This window comes from Anoplopoma fimbria, chromosome 3 (assembly GCF_027596085.1).
Source record: "Anoplopoma fimbria isolate UVic2021 breed Golden Eagle Sablefish chromosome 3, Afim_UVic_2022, whole genome shotgun sequence".
Lineage (NCBI taxonomy): Eukaryota > Metazoa > Chordata > Actinopteri > Perciformes > Anoplopomatidae > Anoplopoma > Anoplopoma fimbria.
The window spans coordinates 10,180,117-10,201,954 of record NC_072451.1 but is presented as its reverse complement, the minus strand read 5'-3'; the positions used below and the strand labels follow the sequence as shown (position 1 = coordinate 10,201,954).

Here is a 21,838-nt window from a genome sequence, read left to right as displayed (position 1 = left end):
AGTCTGGCCTTGAGACACAAACTCAAATGTGACCAGTGATGCCTGGCAGTTAAGGAATTGTTAAAGAGTAATTCCAGATGATATATCATTCCGTACAGCAACAACAGCAGATCCATAGGAAGGCAGATTTTATCATATGCAGATAGAGTCAACTTAGAGCGTAGAGCGCCGTGCTTCAGATGATTGACTTCAAATGATTTGTCCGGTCAACATGTACCTATTTTATCATCCCTCAGAAACAATGAGTTGTTTTAAAAAAGTCCCCAAGAGGCTGTAATGCTCAAAGTAATCATTAGTTGGTCCGAATAAGAAAAACTGTGAATGATTTAGCATTCATTGGAGCTTTAAGGAATATGTTGTCCCGTTGGACATTTTTGGCATGTTGCCATGTTTGCAGTGCAATGTTATCATAGAACTACTGTTCAGAGCAATATATGGTAAATGGACTGCATTTATATACAGCTTTTGTAGTCTTAGCAACCACTCAAACTGCTTTCGAAGATCAAAATTCACACGCACAAGTGTGGATAATTTTGGGTGCTGTAGGGGCCAGAGATCGAACCACCAACCTTCTGATTATTGGACAACACGCTGTTACACCTAAGGCCACAAACAGGTCTATAAAACCAAATGTTATTCTCGCCTTTTTGGAGCCAGAATCCGTCTTCAAATGAGTAAACTTTCCTATTAGGTCCCTGATAAATAAACCAAACTTCAAAAAAAGAGGGCCACCAAGGCTCCGAGTCATCTCCTGTCACTTTCAAAGCAAACAATCCGACAATACCACCCCCTTTACACAGGTATTGGCCAGGTCTGCAGAGATGTGAAAGTAGGTGTTTAATTTCTTTTTTGATTCTTCAAACAACATTTTCTTTCACATTTCCTATGTGTGTGACTGAGTTCAACACCTTAAAGGTCTACTAGGAGAGACCAGCTCGGTCTGATTCCCAGGGCGTCAAATGTCCACGCTTTGACACACCCCTCGGCGTCTGATACCAATGCACGAGGCAACCATGCGCGTCTGTAGTAACTGCAATGTAAACCCATCCACATCATTATTTGACGCTCAAAGAAAATGCTCTGGGGGTGTGATGACATAGTGGAAGGGCCAAAATACCCCACACAGGGTAGGAGGAAGGGGTCAAACTTACACACAACTTTCAACCGTTTTGTTTTCTCTGTTTTCACAAAGTTCACTTTCACTTTACTAAAGTACTTATTGTAACCTCAACCAGAATCTTTTCCCAAATGTTACTATTGGTTTTGTTGCCTAAAACTCAGCAAGTGTTTTTGTTTGAATTCACAACTTAAACCAAGTGTTAACTGTGACCGTAGTGGAGTGTCATAGTTTTACACCCTGGACTACCCAGTGCGTTAGATGCTAAGGGTCCTGACCATAAATTGTATATAAGAATTGGATGTAGTCATCGGGACGTCACACATTGGTTTGTGGACTGATGTTATGAAACCTTGAGTTCGCCGTCGCCATCTTTTATCACGGCTTTCGTCCTTGTTGTTTTTTTTGTAACCTATGAATGGAAGTTACCATATTTGGAATTGGAGGAGTGATGTGGAGACGCCGTATAAATTGCATATGCAGTGGCAACGACCTGTCAATCACAGATACCCCCACCCTAAAGCATACCCTGCTTTATGTTCTATTTGACTCTAAATGGACCATCATTTACTAAATGAACATCATGCTGTATTGAACTTGAAACTAGAGATTGAGACCATAAACTCATGTTTACAATGTTTACTGAGGGAATAAATCAAGCTTAGTTGCAACTTTGTGTTGACTTTTTTTTGTTTTTCCTTTAGCCTTCCTTTAGTCATTTTCTCATAGACTTCTATCCCCATTTGGAAAATAATCATCCCTCATCCCTCTCTATGACACTCTATTTGTGTGTTGAAGTAAAAACAAACAGCAGGTCTTGCAGCAACATGAATTGAGAACACTTTGCTGATGCATGTTGGGAGCCGTTGTCAGTATGCAGGCCATGCAGGGGCAGGACGAAGCTTTCTAAGCCCCACAGGTGGAGGTCCTCGGAGGGCAGTGTTTCTAATCAACAGGTTCATTATCAGGACTAGTTGCTTTATGGCTGCAATGAACACATTGTGTAATTTCCCTTTATAATTTGGCAGAGAGGAATTCATCACAGGGGCTGTGTCAGCAATTACTTTCCCATGTGAGCACTCTGCACTCCGGAGAAAATGAGAATCATTAATTTCCCCACTCAGAGATTCTCATTGAACCCAAATCCTTTGAACCTGATTGACGCAGCTTGTGTACATTTTTTTACTGCTTTTCCTCCGAATTATAACCCAGTGAAATTAGAGCAAAAAAAAATTGTAATGGTATATGGACCTGCAATTCTAAAGCGCCTTTCTAGTTTTCTGACCACTTAAAGTACTAAACCCAAAACTTTATTTTTTCATAAATCTAACAAAGTAGTTTTGCTTTTTCAATTATATTATAAGGTATTCTCTATTACTTAAGATCTTGCCACATAATAAATGTAGATGTGTTGTTAAGCATCAACAATAATCCATGGTTGTCTGTGCACCATGGTAACACACAGTTCCTCTCCCAACTCTTCAGATGAGGCAGCTTGGTCAGTGACCCCATGCTTCAAACTATGATGCTGTCACTTCCCGCTCTTTACATGCATAGTGTCTTTTGAAAATAAAATTTCAATTTTCGTTAATTTTAGGTTTACTTAAGCAACAAAACTACTTGGTTAGGTTTGGGCAACAAAACTCTGTGATTAGTTCTAGGTGGTTTTAAGTAAGCGTAAGTAACCTAAAAACTAATTCAAACTACGTTGGAAGTTTATTTTGAAAAGACAAGTAGTAGCCCAATTTGAAATACCCCCCAAAAAACGAGGATGCCAATGGATAAAAAGAATACTCCCTCTGTGATATTCCTCACTTTATAGGAGCTTTTTGGTTATGATGATTAACTGTAGAACTACTGCATATTATATTTTTCATGGCCGCTACAGTGTTGTCATATTGTTATTTGTGGCGGAGCTTCTGCCTACACACTGTTCATTGTGGAGTGTTATGCATGTCATTTCTCGGTTCAGTTTGAGGAGGAAGTATTCGCACTTGATGTGATGCAACAGATTTCCCTGCTGTGCAAAATACAGAAATGTTGCAATGTTGCGAACCAGAGACAGATGGACTGAAATTGTTATTTTTTAATACAATTTATCACACCGGATACGTCAAACACCTAACTGTTCTCCCCATGTGTGTGTGAGCCGTTTGCCCGTCAATTGCCAGCTCTCCATGGGGAGGTTGTTTCCTATACCTCTCTAGCTCATTCTCACCTCCTAATGCTGTACGAAGGAGATGTTTTACTGGATCACACACAGAGTACAGCTCTCATTCTTTTCAGTTACTCGTGGTAGAAAAATTGATTTGACTTTTCAAAGGGGGAAACTTTTAAAAGAAAGATAACCCCTTCTCAGATATTTTAGAAACAGTAGGCTATGTAATGACTGATTGTGTATGACCAGACACGCTGAGCAAAGTTAATGTAATGGCTGAGCTGAACCTGTAGACTTTTAAATACAGCAAGAGTTTCCATAAACTTTTTGAGTGATTTGAAGCAAATTACCACACTGTTCAAAATGACATGTTTTAGCTTAAAGGGCTTACCAAACTAAATACTGTACAAATTACAAGAGATTAAAAAAATCCCGCAATTAAGTGATACAATGACTTGTTTTTCAGCCTGAAGCATTCAGGTCGCACCCTACTTTAGCTCGTCAGCTTAGGCAATGTATGCACACATTGTGTATCAGATGCGTTTTTTTACTTCCATGTCTGTAGTATATATGCTTTCGCTTTAGTCTATGCAGCTTTCCACACCAGCTCTGTGCAGCTAAACTGCAGTTCACTGTGTCACACACATATTGACTGTTTAACCTCTGAACCGAAACGGTGGGTCCTGCTGTGTGTCGGGTTTCGTTTACCGTTAGCTCTGTTAGCCAAACACATCGCGCGCTGCTAACAGCTTATTTGCTCTCCTCACAGCGAGTAAGCTATTACACTTAGTTGGAGTTTCCTGTAGCTTCTGAGAGTCCGTATCATAGCAGTAGTTTGTCAGGGCACAAACATTTGTATTCAAGCACTCACAATGTTCTCATCCAGCCAGGGCTCACTTTATGGCTGGTATGCCGTAACCTTCCTTTCCCCCAACACTGCTTGCCTTTGGATTCGCAACTCTCCAGGGTCGCATACACATAATGATTTGTAAAATAGAATCAGTTTATTCCCTGTTTCTTCGCCTCCCTCCTTCCAGCTTTCATGCAGCGTTCGGGCACTGCTACCACACTCGCGTGGGAGGCAATTTTGTGGATCATGAACAAGGAGCAAGAGAGAACAATGTATTATTTATAAGAACAAACACAAGTGGCAGCAGTGTCTCTGCATCCAGTTCTCCAAATGGAGGTTAAGATCACTGAGCCTCTGCCGGACGGGCTGACTGTTTTATGAGGGAAAACAGGAAGGTAAAATGTCCTGTTTACTCTGAAATAATCCACCTGCCTGTGTTGATTTAAATGCATATCTTAATAATGCTAAATTATTTGCCTTCCTTGCATACTGAATGTTAAACAACCAAAAGTCTGCAAATTGCAAAGAACACCTCAGAGGGAAAAATCCACCCACGCATACTCTCACATCGTTATGTATCATCAATCACTCAGTTTGAGTTAATTGCATAAAATGATTTTGTGATGACTTATTGAACTGTTGTCATTTACTTTTCTGCTGCTCAAAGCTGAATTCGGCCTGGCACTTGGGCTCAGTTGAATGTATTGGATTTGCAGTGTACGTGCTGGCAGACTGCTGTTGACAAGGGCGTAAATTGATTGGTCCAGGAGAATGTAAAGCGTTGTCTCGACTGAGATGAGCTATCTTTGGCAGAGGGTTTGATGTATGGATTATCATTACATGAGGTGGAATTTGAGAACGGTTCTCTCTTGGGAAAATGTATTTTTTTAACCAGACATGACTATGAGCATACAGTTAGTTTGTTTCTTGTAAAAGCACTATATAGCAAACACAAATGATACACCGGAGCCAGTAGTCCCAACTGCAGATTCCTGGTCAGCCACAACAGCAACATTCAGTGGAAGCTGTGTGCGGAGTGTGTTAGCATGGCTACCAATAAAGATGGTTAAAGACACCTCTAAAAAGAAACTGAAGAATATCAGGGTGCAAACACCCCCTGCGTTCAAACCCGGGGGGCCAGCTCATACAGCTACTGGGACTCTTAGGAGGAGTCCTAGCGTAGCCACTGCACTTATTTGGCTAATGATTTACAGCTGGGGTAAAGAAATTCTTCACTAGTAATCACCATTTCAATATCAATTACTTCCCCCTGTGTTACCTTGAATTCTTGAAATAGACAATCATAAAATGGAGAAGTGTCTTGAATAGAAGTGGAGGCTGTGTTTAACTACAGCAAAACTATAGAAAATATTAATTTATAAGGTCTTACATAACTCATGTAGTATAATCCAAGTCTCATTTATCCAGTCGTATGCTCACTACTTCCCAAACACATGCGTCTATGCTTAAATCGTACTTCTCAGAACCCTACAGACTTGTGCAGATGTGTAGTGCACCTGTGCAAGCATGACCCTGTTTATGCAGAAGTATTTTAAGTAGTTAGGTTTTCAATGATGAAACTTGTTTTTGGTTTTTAACTGTACCAAACTTAGTGCTACACAATTACCAATAAAATATGCCACCAATATGCAATTTTTCCAGAATCCAGGCAGCTGGTGTCTAGACATAGTTATTAGCAAGACAGTCAGAGTCTGTTGTTATTGATCGATTGATAAAAATGGGACCTCGGGCTGGAATTAAATAATGGCCCTGTCATGGACAAATGTCTATCCTGTTGACTAGTGGATGCCTGGCCTAACTGAATGGCTGTTGGTTTGAATGAAGAACCACTGGCTGTAGGGCGGACAACCAACTTTTGAGTTTACTGAAGACCAAATACAAAAAGTTGTCCCACTTTGTTAAAAAATCTCCTAGTGACAAAAACTCAAAGTCTGAATTGGAAGCTGCTTTGCCACAGCTTCTAGTTGTCCTACTGTATGTCTGACCTGTGAAAGCAGAAAGCTGTCTCTTCGGAAACGCTTTTTGCCTCCGTGCCAGCCATGTATCAGACTTCTGCCCGCTCTCTCCGTTACACCGCAGAGGCAGGAATTTACCGGCTGTATACGGCTGACAGGTTATGCTGACAGCCCCCGTCAGAGAGCAGCACTGGGGAACTGGCAGGGTTTTCTGTATGATAAGGCAGGAGAGTTGCTCAATGAGCAAACATTTGCTCTTCCCTGCATCCTCTGTAGAGTGTGTTTACTTGATAGGCCATGTAAATATGTTTTACGTACGTATGTATATTTCTGTTTACATAGGAGTACTTTTAATAGCTTATGGGAAAACGCTTTAAGAAGACCATTTACTTAGACACTTTTTATTAATGATTAATAATGACGAGGGGCCCCGGCACATGGGTCCATGCTCTTTCCTATTTTCTGTCAATTACTTTCCTTAAAAGCCACTTAGCAGATCAGTCTAGTCAATGATACACGGATAGAAGATCCGTGGATAGACACCAGTCTTGGTGGTTCTGGACTTTATAATTAGAATGTATTTCAATTTCATGATATTAGGTAATTTACAATTCTTACCCAACAACCCATTCCAGTCCAAGACTGGTTCTTGAGGAACTTTTCGACCAAAATATAAGAAAGTGTTCCATTTGGTAATGGGACTTATTGGAAACTCTACCATGGCGAGCAGGACAATCAATTGGGAACCCTGACAACCCCATATAAATTGATTCCACATTTTTGGATTTTATTTATAACAGATTTTATTAATTTCTGTATATTTTACCATTCAAAAAATCCAAATGGCTTCCAAAAAGGCAAGCTTCCAGCAAAAGAATGCCAAGTTCTAGAGGATGCGGACGAAGTAAGCCCTGATGTCAATATACTATGACATCAGGGCTTAGATGAATGTAGAAACCGTAAATCTCGATCCCGTTGGGGATCCCGATTTTTAGCACCCTTCTTTTGGCCCAGTAAGGAAAAGGCCTTTAAGGGTCTGATTTTTCCAAACCCATGAATGGAAGGTCATTCTAAATGTCTTATTGTCCCAAAGCCGTGGTACTTAGGTAAAGCAAAGATATGCAAACATTTATTGCAGTTCTGTTTGGGAATGCAAAGTCCAATTTATTTGAAACAAATAACAATAGGTATACAGTACAATTTGAATCCAAAAATGTTGTTGTAAACATCACAGTTAACAGACACACTTCCTTCCTCAACCTTGACCTACTGTACTTAATGTAGGTATGTATGTTCCTGATCAATAAAGCTAATAATTATAATTATATACATACACAATTTCCCTGTGTAGTGACTTTCACTGATATTTTAATTGTGCTCACTTTCGGTTTTCACCTGCAAATAAAGTGGTTTAGGTAATCTAGATAAACTGTAGGCCTTTTTACAACTTCTCTGATTATCTGACTCAGGTTTCTTTCTCTGTCTGACTTCATTATTCAATGTCAGCATAAACTCAGATCTCACTAACTTACTGAGGACACCAGTTAAGTTATAACTGATATGACCCAAGATAAACACAAAATTATTCTTTTGGAGAATATTATTTTGCTACAAGAAATGCTGCTGTAAGCATTTTTTGCGATAGCTCAGTATTAACCACTGTTTGTACCAGTCACTTTCTATCAATTCAAATCAGTCTTTCTTTTATCAACTCCGACTAAAGCTGGTAACAAAGGGGTGAATGCTACTTTTTGAATGAAGTGCAAGGCGGTATTGGGGGCTTTTTATTCTGCCTGTATTAGCATTGATGACTACAGTTTTATTTCTGCTAGATGCAAACTTTATTGGGCTCTGCACAACCAAATAGATTCCCTTTCCCATGTAAGCCTGTCTTGTTATTGAAGAATTTTGCATGAGGAGCTGCCCACTCCTCAGGGGAAGGCTAGCAAGAGAACTGTGAAAGGCAACGCAGTGTTTCTACCTTGGGCGTCCAGAAGTAAGGAGTCAGATTGTTTGCGTGTCACTTTGACTGATACGAGGTTGATTTGCATGGTTGCTCCCTCTCAACTCCACAGCCTAATGAGTCTCTGTGAGGAGAAGACACTTTGTGTGGAACCGTTGTCACTTGTCATTGTGAATTGCCTCCAAAACACAGCTTTATTCCGCCTCACACAACATTTGACTGCCTGGCCGCATGCCTAGACACCATTAAATTATTGAGCCCAAATGAGAAACAGGCCCGCAAGACAAGTGTGCTGCCGTCGGTGACAATGAGACGTGAAACAATGGGCTGTAAACTCATGAGTTGAGGAATAGTTTTGTTGAAGAAAAGTTGTGACTTTGGAATAGCATTAAGGCCCAGTCATTTCCGGGATGTACTTTACTGCAGTAATTTTCTATCTGCCTACCCTTCATCTAAGGTACACTATGAACACTGGCCTGTAAATTCAAACATTATTGTTGCAACACTAAAACACTAGTTGGCGACATGGAAAATACAAGTTCCGAAATTAAAATTGCAATAAGGGAGATCCCATTCAATCTTTGCACAGATTGAGGGTTTTTGCACCCCAACTTGTTACAGATTAGGAAGATGAAATGGAACCAGTTGGAATTTTAACAGCTTATTGGTGAGCATGCTACAGACAACTCGCACCTGCCATCTTGGTGTACCTTTAGACACCAGGGGCAGTTTTTCTTTGTGCGATTAATTGGCAAATCAAGTTATTGTCTGAACTGTTGCTTTTGTCCTGCGGACTTTACATGGCAAAAAAGCAAGGTCTTTTTTTAACATGGGGTCGTTTTTCCTGAGCATTTACTCCACAAATAAAGGCATCAAACAAAAAAGTTTTGCAGATCCAACATTTACAAATGTACACTATAGTAGTAGAAAAAAAGCGGGAGCTTTTCAGTCCAAACCAAGACAACAAACTTTATTTCTCCTTTCAACCTAAACAGGCAAAGCAGACCAGATCCACTCCTTCACTTCTTACCTTTCCCAATAAAAGCCCTAGACATTTACACTGCTTAACTGTTTACCAGAGGCAAATTCCCTCAGAGCATTTCACTAAAAGAAAACTCAATAAAGTATCTTACAGTAGCTCAGGCTATTCAGCAGTTTAACATCAGACAGATGGTCAATAGGATCCTGGTAGCTGGTCCTCTGCCTGCACAAGTCAACCCTTCAGTCTCAAACTTTTATTGAAAAAGTATTTTCACTGTAGCAAATTCAGATTGATGCCAGTATGAATAGTTAATATTTGCAACTATTTTGCATTTTGGTATTGTTAATTCATCACACGCCTGGTTTTTAAATGCCTTAAATGCTGGAACCTATTCAGTTCTGGGGGAAACACAAGATATTTGCATATTTTATCAACCAGCTGGCAAATGGCAAAATTTAGATATGAATGAACACCAGATTTTGTCTTTTAGCAGCTTGAGTCCAAAAATCATAACACCAGACTTCATATTCACGGGATGTGAGAAAGTGACAAGGTTTCTCTGCGACTGGCACGGAGAGTGACAAGCAGCAGGACGAGGCAGTTAGTGTAGCATGTAAGCAGCATAAAGTGCTGGGTGGATGGATTCCCTGGCTGGGTGTCAGAGAGGAGGGGGCTGTGCTGCCACGGGCCTCTGCAGCATGTGTTGAAAAGCAGCATCTTCTGTTTACCGTGGCATCATTTTACCGGAGTAATTGAATGAAAAATCCACTCTGGTCCTCGAAGCTAAACCACCCGTGAAGGGATGAGCTCATAACCAATACACTTTATTCCACCAATTATTCAGTAGCCCGGAGGATGTGGGATATTCAAGGCCGGTGTGGGAGATGCATTGTAAGCTGGTGGGATTCCGTAGCGCACATACATGTAACCTGGTGACCATGCTTAGAGAAGCACAGTCTGCTGGTTCCACACATACAGTAGATGAGATTTATAAACCAGATTTTTTCTAAGGCAGATGAAAGTCAAAATTGTGAAATTGTAGTGGGATAGATCTTAAATAAAGGATCTCATGCTTTTCTTCCTCAAATGTTGTTTTATTACTTTAATTTGCTCTACTCTATTTCCTGGCTTGGATGATTGGTTTTTAAACAGTTTGGGAATGGTTAGGTTTAAGCAACAAACCTACTTGGTTATGTTTAAGAACCCCATCGTGAAACAGCGGTCTCCTAGCTGTAAGATCGCTGGGTGTTTGACGCATCACTTTTTAGAGGTATACCAAGGAATGCTGGATGAGACCAGCCTGCATATGGACGCTTGGTCAGGACCCTTGGCGTCCTCAGCCCAGCGCGCCGGTAACGTTGTGAATTCAAACAAAAACACATAGTTAGGTTTAGGAAAAACATAATGGTTGGGCAAAAAATAAGAATGTAAAACACGTAACTTAACTCTACAACACTTTGGGACAAAATCTGCCCTGTGTGGGTTTCTTCGAACTAATAACCATCAAAAAGTACTTTATCTGGACGTCCTTTTCAGTATCAGAGACATTCTTTGTGTCATCAATTATTGCCAGAACTGGATAACAAACTGGTAAACACGATTTAGTGCCCTATCTTGTAACCATAAACTATATTGGACCTGAAAAGCTAATTTCCGTGCAACTAACGAGGGCGATGACGAAAACAACGTTATCAATTTGACTTAACATCTGCGTATCGAAAAAATTATGCAAAGTGAGAAACAACAATCAAATCCAAGGAAGAGTGAGAAACAACAGTTTCCAAGGGACACAACAAGTGATGAACATGCCCACACCCAGCTGGGACCTGGGACACACTATTTGTTACCATGGTGACACGTGAAGTTATTGAAGTTGATCCATCAGTGGCGTTGGAAGATGTTTGGGTTTTTTTACATTCCGATTGCTTGATTTGGTTCTCTTTGCAAATATTAGCCTTTTCTTTATTATAGTTTACCAATTTGAATAATGATGCATGATATCTGATACCGAAAAGTGCTAATAAATTAAACTAACTTCCATTTTTAGTTTATTTTCATAAAGTAAAGTGAAGTAAACTGTTGTTGGAACTAATTTTCTGTGTGGCATTGGTTTCATTGCCTGTATTTTGTTGACTTTGCAGTGTTGTAATAGCACTATAAATACTTAGAAGCATTGGTAATACATGATGTAGAATGAGTTTAAAGGAATTTAGGAGCCCAGTTTGTCCTCATTAATAATGGAAAGGCCAGACTCCAGTCCATTTATTGGTTTTCTGCTCCAAATGCCTTTTAATTGTGTTTCTAAAAGGGGAATATGAGTTCTAGTCCAGTTTTTAGCTGGGGCTTTGCTGCTGTCTGGCCTTTAGTGCATGACTGAAGTAATTTTAAATGTTCCGTAATGGGCAGAGAGTTATGTCTTGGAGATGGTGGTGTCAGATTTGGCATTGGCATGTCAAGGGGAACATTTCTAAGACAACTGAGGAAGATAGACGTTCTGAAAAAAAAAAGGAAGAACATTTGACATTTATCCCTACAAGCCTAATGAACCAGGGTCATTCTAGACTGATACAACGAGAAGGTCACTTTAGTAGTACATACACAGTACCTTTACATTGGTACAGAACTGCTGCTGAAATCAGAGACATTCTGTCGGTAAAATGCAGAATGTCAGAATAATATAACTTCCACTTTGTCTTTCAACATAACAAACAAACATCTGTCAGCTTCAAGGAAATCTATCATGTTCAAATGTCTGATTATTTGAACGAATTCACTATCCTTCAGGCTTAAGTTTCCCCGATGTGCTTTGAAAAGAAGATGTTCAAATGTCTGATTATTTGAATGGGCGGAATTCAGCCTAATGACCTTCAGTATTTCAAGAGGTTTCCAAAGTGTATTTTTTTTTTAAATCTGGGCATGTTTTCCAGTATTTAGGTTTCAAAGTGTATTTTTTAAAAACTTCAATTCATTCTAAGTTATACATTGAGTTAAACAGGTTATATGTTAAATCACTTAAATCATACCATATTAACACTAGTTCTGATTTCATAGATGTGTGCTTATAAAACATTGAATATATTGGATAGTGCTGACTTACTGTGACAAATCAAACATAAACAATAGCAGTACTGGAACAAGACAAGTAGTGCTGGCAAAGAGGGTGTGCGTGGTTTCTGTGAGTTAAGCCATATTAAGTTTTAAGGTGCTCAATACAGAATTCACATCCATTAACTCCACACTTCTCTCAACATAAGCTGACAGCAGCAATTATTTTGCATGAACAAACTAAAAGAGGGCTGAACGTGCTTGTGTTTTTGGTGAATGGTGAACTGAATATACCCATTTGCATTGCAATGATCGTGAACATGCACTGTGTGGGCAGCATGGCAAGGGTTTGGAGACATAAGCCACTGTCTATTCTCTCCAGCGGATAGTGTTTTGTACACTTGTATCACGGCACAGGCTTGGTTCTTATGTGCGCAAGTTTTGACACTAGTTTCAAGTTTATATGTACAACAAGAATAACAAAGGAAAATTACACAAAAAATTAGAATCTAAGACATAAAGTAGTAAAAAATATAGGGATGAAAAGTTAAACATAAGTGAAATGTTAAATAAAGTAATATAATTTTTTGGTACATTTCTTTTTAATATATGATGAACTGCATTGAAACATGAATGTAATAATATATACAGAGGTGAAAACAGTTTGTAAAACAGTGTCATAGTGATGAGGTCAGGAGTTCTTCTGACCTGCGCTATGAAGCCGTCTTTGAGCCTGGTGGTGCTGGACCAAACGCTAAAAATATGACTACTTAAAAATCATAGCATCCGACCAGTTTAAAAGAAAAAGAAAATGAACGTGAATACAACATTTTTTGGGACTATGTGAACTACGTTCAAAATTTTAAATTCTAAATTTGAACTAGTTCATTTGAATCTAAGTGAAGGGAACTTTGAGCAGGCTTTTGTGAAGTGTGAAGTTGCCTGCATGCAGCTCCCAGCTAACGATGCTAGAAGCCCCAACAGTGCTAACAGCGGCAAAAGTGCTGACAGAGCTAACAGTTTTTACATGAGGGTGGGCATTATGCTCATCAGCTGTAACAGCCGTATTAGAGCAGTGCGGAGCAGCGGCCAGTGGAGCCCGTCACATGCACTAACATGCATGCTCGGCCAGCCCGGCTATGTCAACAAAGCCCAGAGAAACTCTGATTACAACACACAAGAGGGAGAGTGACTTCCTCCTCTGCTCAAGTAGACATTACTTCACTATATCTTTACATCGACAATAGTTAATTGCTGCTATATTATTTCCTTTGAAAACCATCAATGGCAGTTTAATCCCCTGATAAATAGTCTGAGAACCATATTTTCAATACATATATATTATAATAATCTCAAATTTGTCTTTAATGAATCCAGTCATTCACCAACACCAGCATTTCCCTTTCTTTATGAAAAGAAACCCTTTGGCGTCGAGCATTTGAACACATCACAGTTCCCATAAAAAGCATGCATGGAGGGCCAGTGTGTTTGTCTTCTGTGGGCTGCTGTTTCTCTCTGCCTCCCTCCTGACTAAACAACCTCCCCTTCTGTGGCTCCAGCCATGCATGTCCCCTGTGAGATTGGCTTAATGCAAAGATCAGCCCCTAAACGAGCAGGGAGGAGCGGTTGGCATTTAGCACACACTCTAAGCCTATTATAGTCATACTGTATCTATGGCTGTTTAAGGGCTTTCTGCTAACTGCAGGGGTACTGGATCATCTTGGTTGTGTTTCACTCTCATTTCCTCCAGATGACGTGACACACCGGCTGTCCAAGCATTAAGAGTTACATGATAAGTAATATAATAAGTGGTCTAATAAGGGTTGTAAATAAGTCCAATTTGATTCACTCTATCCTAGAATTTTCCTTGAAGATTAGGGCTGATTTAAAACAGCAGATGGAGTTCTGAGTCATTTTCAACCATCAAATGCAGTTTTTTATAAATTTGGTAAAAAAAAAAAAATATTGACAGAGTTATTCGTGTTACATCACTGTACACTCATATTGTTTCGTTTATAGCTTGAACATGTTGAAGTGTGAAGTTACTTATTGGAGGCAAGTTGCAGCATATCTATGTAAACCTGACAAATACTGGATGTCTAGGGTATGAACTGCTTTAATCCCAGGGTAACTCCCAATGCCCCTAAAGCCCAGTCACCTGATTAAAAACTTGACAAACACAGACCTCATAAGGTTTGATGTTAGTAGGATTTACAAGATGCATACATGTTGAGAAGTCTAAAGAAGGTGCTATAATAATTAATAATAATAATTAAGCCTTTATTAGTCCCACAATGGGGAAATTATTTCTCTGCATTTAACCCATCCCGGAGGAGCAGTGGGCTGCAATGAAGCGCCCGGGGAGCAACTTGGGGTTAGGTGTCTTGCTCAAGGACACCTCGGCATGTTGCCGGTAGAGGGGTTTGAACCACCAACCTTGTGGTTATGGGACAAGCGCTCTACCTCATGTGCCACAGCCACCCCAATATTATATATATATATTAACTATACCTATTACTTAATGTAGTGTATCCAATTTAGTTTATCTCTGCACTGGCTTGAAAGATTCTTTAAATTCTACTTTTTTCCCAGATTTTCTTCACATCATAAACGTCTATCCTTGGATTATATGAGAGAGGTCAGACGGACACATTTCTAAGGAAACAAGCATCGCAGGGTCAGAGGAGGATGCCAGCGAGAGACAACTCACAGCTGCCAGTGTAGTGAGGCGAGAGACCCAGCGTGTTTTACATTTAGAGAGTCAAGCCTCAGGGTCAGCCAGCAGTATCCATGGGAAATAAATAGCTTAATAATGGTACGATCCACTTGCCTCTCCTACGCCCACATTCTCTGCCTTCTTGAAACCTCTGATAAAACCCTCGGCGCTGGCTCTCTCACGAGCGCAGCGCTGTAAAGGGCGGTATTTCCCCCGCCGTGTGTTGACCGTCCTCGGGACACCGGCGGTATCCTGTTGTACAACTTGCAAGACTGGATTTCCATGTAAATGTGCCTGGGGAGCAGCTCTTGGCTCCAACTGAACAAATGGGTTTTAAATCGCGTTGAACTTTAAAAAGCACACTTATCAGTTGCCAAAAGTTTGCTGTGAAAGTGTCTGGACTTGCCTTGCAGGATGCTCTTTATCATGACTCCCTGCTGGGAGAAAATGGGAATGAACCCTCGCCTGGAACATTCATGTCCCCCTTTGCAGCCCGTCATTCCTAAAAACGTTGGGAGTCACGGTGCTGTGGATGTGGATTACTGATCGATGGTACGGACTTCTCAGCTGCTGCTGTTTCACTAGACAAAAAACACACAGAAGCAGCTCTGACTCATACAAGAAGAGCAGCACAGTGTACACATTACCTTGTTGTTATAAGTGTATTATACACGTGAATGGCTCTTTAAGTCGGTATGTAAATTTGAGATGGCTGTCCTGAAATACGTTGTAGAATATATAAGTTTCAAGTAGTTGACAGTGCATTTGGGAACAATCTGTTCTGTCTTTCAAGATCGAATTATTTTTGTTTCATCAGTAGTCTGTTTTATCTTTCTGTTTTTTACAATGGTGTAACGGACCATTGTCGATCCCAGAACCGTATGGATCCCCCCCCCTTCCGGTTCGGCACGCATGCATGTCAACCGTGGATTAATTACACAGTTTAACGTTTACCATCACAGTGTGAAATAAAGTTTTACTAACATCTTTATCTTTAAAGCTACTATTCAGTAAAATATGTGATTAGGACACCGGCATTTATGCTTTCTGTTAGCCGATCCCTGTTAATGTTATATTGTGAATAACCAATCTGTGTTGAAATTGGCCGTAGGAGAGCAAAGGTTCCATCAGTTACATTATGATGCGTTCAGGCTCTGTTCAGTGAAAATGAGTATTGGGCAAAGGTAAATTATAACGTTATCATGATGTTTGCACCTGTAGTCTGGTAGAATGTAGTGTTGGTGAGAAACTTGAATAAATTCAGTAGATTGAAGGAGATGTTTTCACAGCAGCATAAATAGATGCTAGCTTTAAACATCAATGACAAGATTTGTTTGAATCCATAAAAATACAATATTTTATTTCATTTAATTTGAATATAGAATTCTTATGTAGAAACCCCCCCCTGTAAATTACTATAACAAAGTAAAAGGATAACATTTAGATTACATTTGAACCTTTGTTCATAGGCCCTTAGCGTTGCTTCCATCGTTACCATATACTGTATATATGAGACTGTTACCAGCTCTCTGTCAATTTAAACACAGATTGGTTGTTTACAATGTTACATTATCAGAGATCAGAGACTAGATGATCTTTCTCTGGTTACAGTGTTTAATGAATAGTCTTACCAGCCCACGTTTACTGCAGTCGGGGCTTTGGGAGTATCACCATTGGGTGCTAACAGGACCGGATCTCCGTCCCAGACTCCAACACAGAGACTTAAAGAGAACAACTCTAGCAGTATAAATAACACCACAGATGTCTAGCTTGTTCTATCAGAACAATGATCTTTTGCAGCACTAATAAGTGTTGACGGGATGGTTTTGAAGATCTGTGATCAGTGTTCTCAACAATTCCAAAAATCCATGTCCTAAAGGAAAGCAAATAGTAAATTAAATTAATATGTTTGATAAGATGAGTAAATTATGAAATCACTTGGTAAAGTTAGGTTTTGAACTGTCCTGCACCTGAGATCACGTGGCTAAAAGGATGTTTTAACTCATAGTAAGAGGAGTTCAGTTCTCCATATTTGGGCTTGTGCACAAATAGGGGATGTTTGTTCAAGGAGTACAAATTGTGTTGTATTATTGTAGTTTTCTCCATCCCTCCTAATATTAGTACTGCCAGTGTACTCACCAGGTAAATCCATGTGATCTGGAGACTTGGCAACATCCATAAGAGTACTTCTGTTGAGGGAAAAACGGGTTTAAACCAATCTATGTTATTTGGAAGGGTAAAACATGAGTTTATCGACTCAACCTCTTCTTCAATACAGCATGATGTGCATATAGTAAATTATGGTCAATTCAGAGTCAAATGGACCATAAAGCAGGGTATGCTTTAGGGTGGGCCTACCTTGCATCTCTTAGTCACTTCTCCGCATTCCAAATATGTTCACCTCCGTTCAGTGGCTGCAAAAAGCCAACTTTTCACCGGCCAAAATCCAAGATGGTGACGAATGAAACGACAAACTCAGGGCGGTCCACAGTCCAATCTGTGACGTCACTACGTCCACTACTTATATATATCCATGCACAACACTTTATTTCTCACTTTAATCTTAGTGATGTACATTATGGTTTCAGTTGACACCTTCAGTCAATGTGTGTTGATTTGTGTGCAGCTTATTATCAGAAGAAAGGATAATGCTCGGCTGTTTTTACTGGATCTGCTTTTCCAGCTCTGTCTGTAGACGTTAGGCAGCTTTTTGAAAGAGCATATTGTTATCGCAGGTCCACAGCAGATGTAAAAAAAAAAAACAACAACCTGCAACTTGCCTGGAGCTGCCTCTCTGTCAGGCCTCTCCATCTGACCAGATCCTCTCTCCCCTGCTCTCCCTTTCTTTCTTCCCCTCACTGTCTCTCTTCCTCAGGCATGCCCAGCTTCATCAAGTCCCCCGACGATCAGACGGGGATTTCGGGAGGAGTGGCGTCGTTCGTGTGCCAGGCGGTGGGCGAGCCCAAACCTCGCATCACCTGGATGAAGAAGGGGAAGAAAGTCAGCTCCCAGCGCTTTGAGGTACGACCTCTGGAGCAGGCCCTCATAGCTCCCTGTCCAATGTGTAAAGAACTAACCTGTCTCGAGCCTTCGCTGCTCATTAACTCTCTGCTCTGTGTGCGTCTAAGACAAAGAGAGACAGAGCAGGATAGGTTGTGTGCTCTCATTTTATACTCGCAGTGTGTCAACATACCTACTCAGGTGGATGTGTGTTTAGCAGCAGTGAGGATGAGCTGTAGGCTCGGGCTGTATTTACTAATTCACCACCACGCACTGAAACCTATGCAGCATTTAGTGCCTGTTTGAAGACCACTGAATGCAAATCAAGCTAGTCACAATATACTAATTTGAGTACCTGAGGCTCAGCATTACAGCAATCACATAGTTCAGTGTCTGCAGGTTAAACAGTGGCACCAACAGGTCGGAGAGCAGTTGTGTGATAAGCCACTGTAGCCGAGCCAGAGGCCAGCAGCTGATAGGCTGCAGGTTAATTCAGTGTGTATGTGATAGCAAGTTTAATTAAGAGGACCATGACACCTTTAACCTCAGAACTACAAAGTTCAAATAGTATTCATGAATATTTTACAATCCGTTAAATAATTAAATTACAAATTTGCAAAATTAGCCACAGAGTAGCAAATAATTAAAGCTTAACTTCTGAACACCAAGCAGTTTTGGCCTTGATTTTTCTCTCTGTGGCCTTGATTTTTACTGCAATATTAAAAGTCCTGCATCTCTATGGAAACAGAACAATCATGGCTAGAAGTAGAGATAACTCAAAAGTATATTTTGTGCAGAACAACAAAGGTACAATGCCATAAATCATAAAAAAGAAAAAAATATACAACCTCTCCCATCTATTCAGTGTATTGTATTCAGCATCCTACAGATCAGTCCAAGTTTCACAGATTTTTTTGTCTCCTGACTGTTGGTCCGATTAAATCATGCCTTCCTAGTTGCACTGAAGAGCCCAGAATAATAATTTTTTTTACAGAATCTGGTTGAAACAAAAGGTTTATTTGAGGCAATATTTTAAAAGAGACATGTAGAATTACATGTTATTGGTGAATTATTACAATTTTAAGTTTTGGTTGCTTATTCTGAAGGAGGCGCTTGTCACACATGATATGTTCAAGGACCTTCGGAAAGATGAAAATCTGATTATAGTAACAGGCTTTACAGCTTCTGGCTGTAATAAATGGGTTTGGGCGATTGTTTAAAGAATACATGCTTTTCCATGGTGAAAAAAGAAAAACTGAAATATCACATGGTCATAAGTATTCAGACCCTTTGCTCAGTATTGAGTAGAAGCACCCTTTTGAGCTAGTACAGCCATGAGTCTTCTTGGGAATGATGCAACAAGTTTCTCACACCTGGATTTGGGGATCCTCTGCCATTCTTCCTTGCAGATCCTCTCCAGTTCTGTCAGGTTGGATGGTGAACGTTGGTGGACAGCCATTTTCAGGTCTCTCCAGAGATGCTCAATTGGGTTTAGGTCAGGGCTCTGGCTGGGCCAGTCAAGAATGGTCACAGACTTGTTCCGAAGCCACTCCTTTGTTATTTTAGCTGTGTGCTTCGGGTCATTGTCTTGTTGGAAGGTGAACCTTCGGCCCAGTCTGAGGTCCTGAGCACTCTGGAGGAGGTTTTCTTCCAGGATATCTCTGTACTTGGCCGCATTCATTTTTCCTTCAATTGCAACCAGTCGTCCTGTCCCTGCAGCTGAAAAACACCCCCATAGCATGATGCTGCCACCACCATGTTTCACTGTTGGGATTGTATTGGGCAGGTGATGAGCAGTGCCTGGTTTTCTCCACACATACCGCTTAGAATTAATGCCAAAAAGTTCAATCTTGGTCTCATCAGACCAGAGAATCTTATTTCTCATAGTTTGGGAGTCCTCCATGTGTTTTTTGGCAAACTCTATGCGGGCTTTCATATGTCTTGCACTCAGTGGCGGATTTAGTAATTTGGGGGCCCAAGGCGAACTTAGCTAGGGGGCCCTTCAAATCCGTTCTTTTAACACAAAGGGACCTGTCAATACTTGCACTAAATAAAGAGTAGAATGTGAGAAATAAGTCTCGGATATAACACCAGTGTATGTCAAAATGCAAAATATTTATTTTTTCAGTTTACAGTTACTTCTCACCGGTCTTCATACATCAGTGATGTGTAGATATCTGGAACTGCACCTTTAAAATAAACAACAAAGAAAATAAATACAAAACATATTAAGAGTTTAACTTTTTTCATATACAATATGATATAAAGTATGTACAAAAGTTCATACTGTATATCATCTTGTTTATGAAAATAAGAATACCTTTTGTCCACTTTTTTTGATAAAATGGGCATCAATTACCTTGGTTATCCAGCAGGACTTTTCTGGTAGATGTTAATGATGGACTTCTGTCTCTGTGACAAAATAACAGCAGGTTACTCAAGTAGTTACAGGAATTATATTGAAATGTACTGTAAAATGATTACCTTCTCTTCTTGTCCCTGTCTTTGTGCTCTCCTCCTTTCTCTCCTCCTGTGTCCCTCTCCTCCTTTCTCCCTCTATTTCTCTGCCTCTTCTTCCCTGTTATGCTTCTCTCTCCCTGGAATGTTATGTTCATGTCTTTCTTGTCTTTGTCCCTTACTTTCTCTTCATCTCTTCTGTCCCTGTCCTGCTCCTTTGTTCCTGTATTAGTCATACTCTTCTTTATTCATCTTCTTCTTATGAACAGGTGGCACAGCCGAGATCATACTCATACAAATGTAACCTTTCGTGCTTTGGCCTCAGCAAACCTGCCTATCACTGAGTCCATATCCAGTGTTTTTCGGACCTCATGTTCTATAGCAATGGTTGCGAGGGCAGACAGCCTGTGCTGAGACATTGTGGAACGCATATACGTTTTCAGTCGCTTCAGTGTTGAAAAGCTTCTCTCACCTGAAGCTACAGTGACAGGGAGAGTAAGGAGGTGTCTTAGAGCTATGCTCAGATTAGGATAAATGTCTAAGACGTTCTCCTTATATATATACTCTAACATTTCAAGTGGTGATGTGATGTGTGGGGGGAAGGACCGAACAGCTCCTTCGATCTCCATCTTAAGGTCCTCTGCATCCACATCCTCCACTGCTTGCTCCAGTTTTCTGCAGCACTCTTCAAGCTTTCCTCCCTGAACGGTGCTTTTCAATAGCTCAGATGAGTAAAGAAACCCATAAAGGTCATAGAAAAACTGCATGTTAGAGAATCTCTCTCTTAAAGTTACAATGGCTGTGTCAACAAGATGGAGGAAAAACTCTCTTTTAAAGAGCTTGTGAATCGCCGACATTCTTCGTTTTTGGGGAACTCTAGCTCAAGCTGAACAGGTCCTTTCATCACTATGTCGCATCGTTCTCTGTCGTTCAGAAATGTTGGCCACAGCGCCGGGTCATCTCCCACTACTTCGAGCAGATCTACATCACTTTCGTGGTGGTCAGAAGAAGGGGGGCTACTCACCACCACATCGTCTTCAGAATCAGTCAGCTCGTCGTCCACCAATTGGTAATTGTCTGCGCTGTCGGAAACAGCGGATAGCTCATCACATACGGCTAGCTCCTCTGAATCTTCAACGACCAGTTCCTCGTCCTCAACGTTGTTATTATTAGTGTCAACCGGTGTTGTTGACACATTCAAAAAAAGCTTGTCAATTTAGGGAGTGTAGCGTTCTTCTGCTTCGTTTTCCCGCTTCCTTTTAATCGCCCCACTCGCTTCATTTTTCCTCCCGCTCACTCATGGAATTCATTATCCGAAAGGGGAGGGGGGGGAGATTTGGGGATTTTTATTTTTTTGTCTGTTTTTTCTTTGTTTTTTTCTTTGTTTTCAGTTTAGACATACACAATTATAATTTACAAACACAATGGTGGGGGATTTGGGGATCAGCTGGTTGGGGGGCCCCTGCAGGTTGGGGGCCCCAGGCAGTTGCCTACCTTTGCCTTAATGGTAAGACCGCGCCTGCTTGCACTGAGGAGAGGCTTCCGTCGGGCCACTCTGCCATAAAGCCCCGACT

At 40.6% G+C, this 21,838-nt stretch overlaps 1 protein-coding gene across 1 annotated transcript in view; it reads left to right on the top strand.

The window, feature by feature from the left end:
* ptprfa (protein tyrosine phosphatase receptor type Fa) overlaps positions 1-21,838 on the top strand; it is a 241,120-nt gene that overhangs the window by 3,415 nt on the left and 215,867 nt on the right. Inside the window, exon 2 of the mRNA XM_054596551.1 lies at positions 17,683-17,828. Coding sequence (XP_054452526.1) covers positions 17,683-17,828 — 146 coding nt within the window. The remainder of the gene's footprint in view (positions 1-17,682; positions 17,829-21,838) is intronic.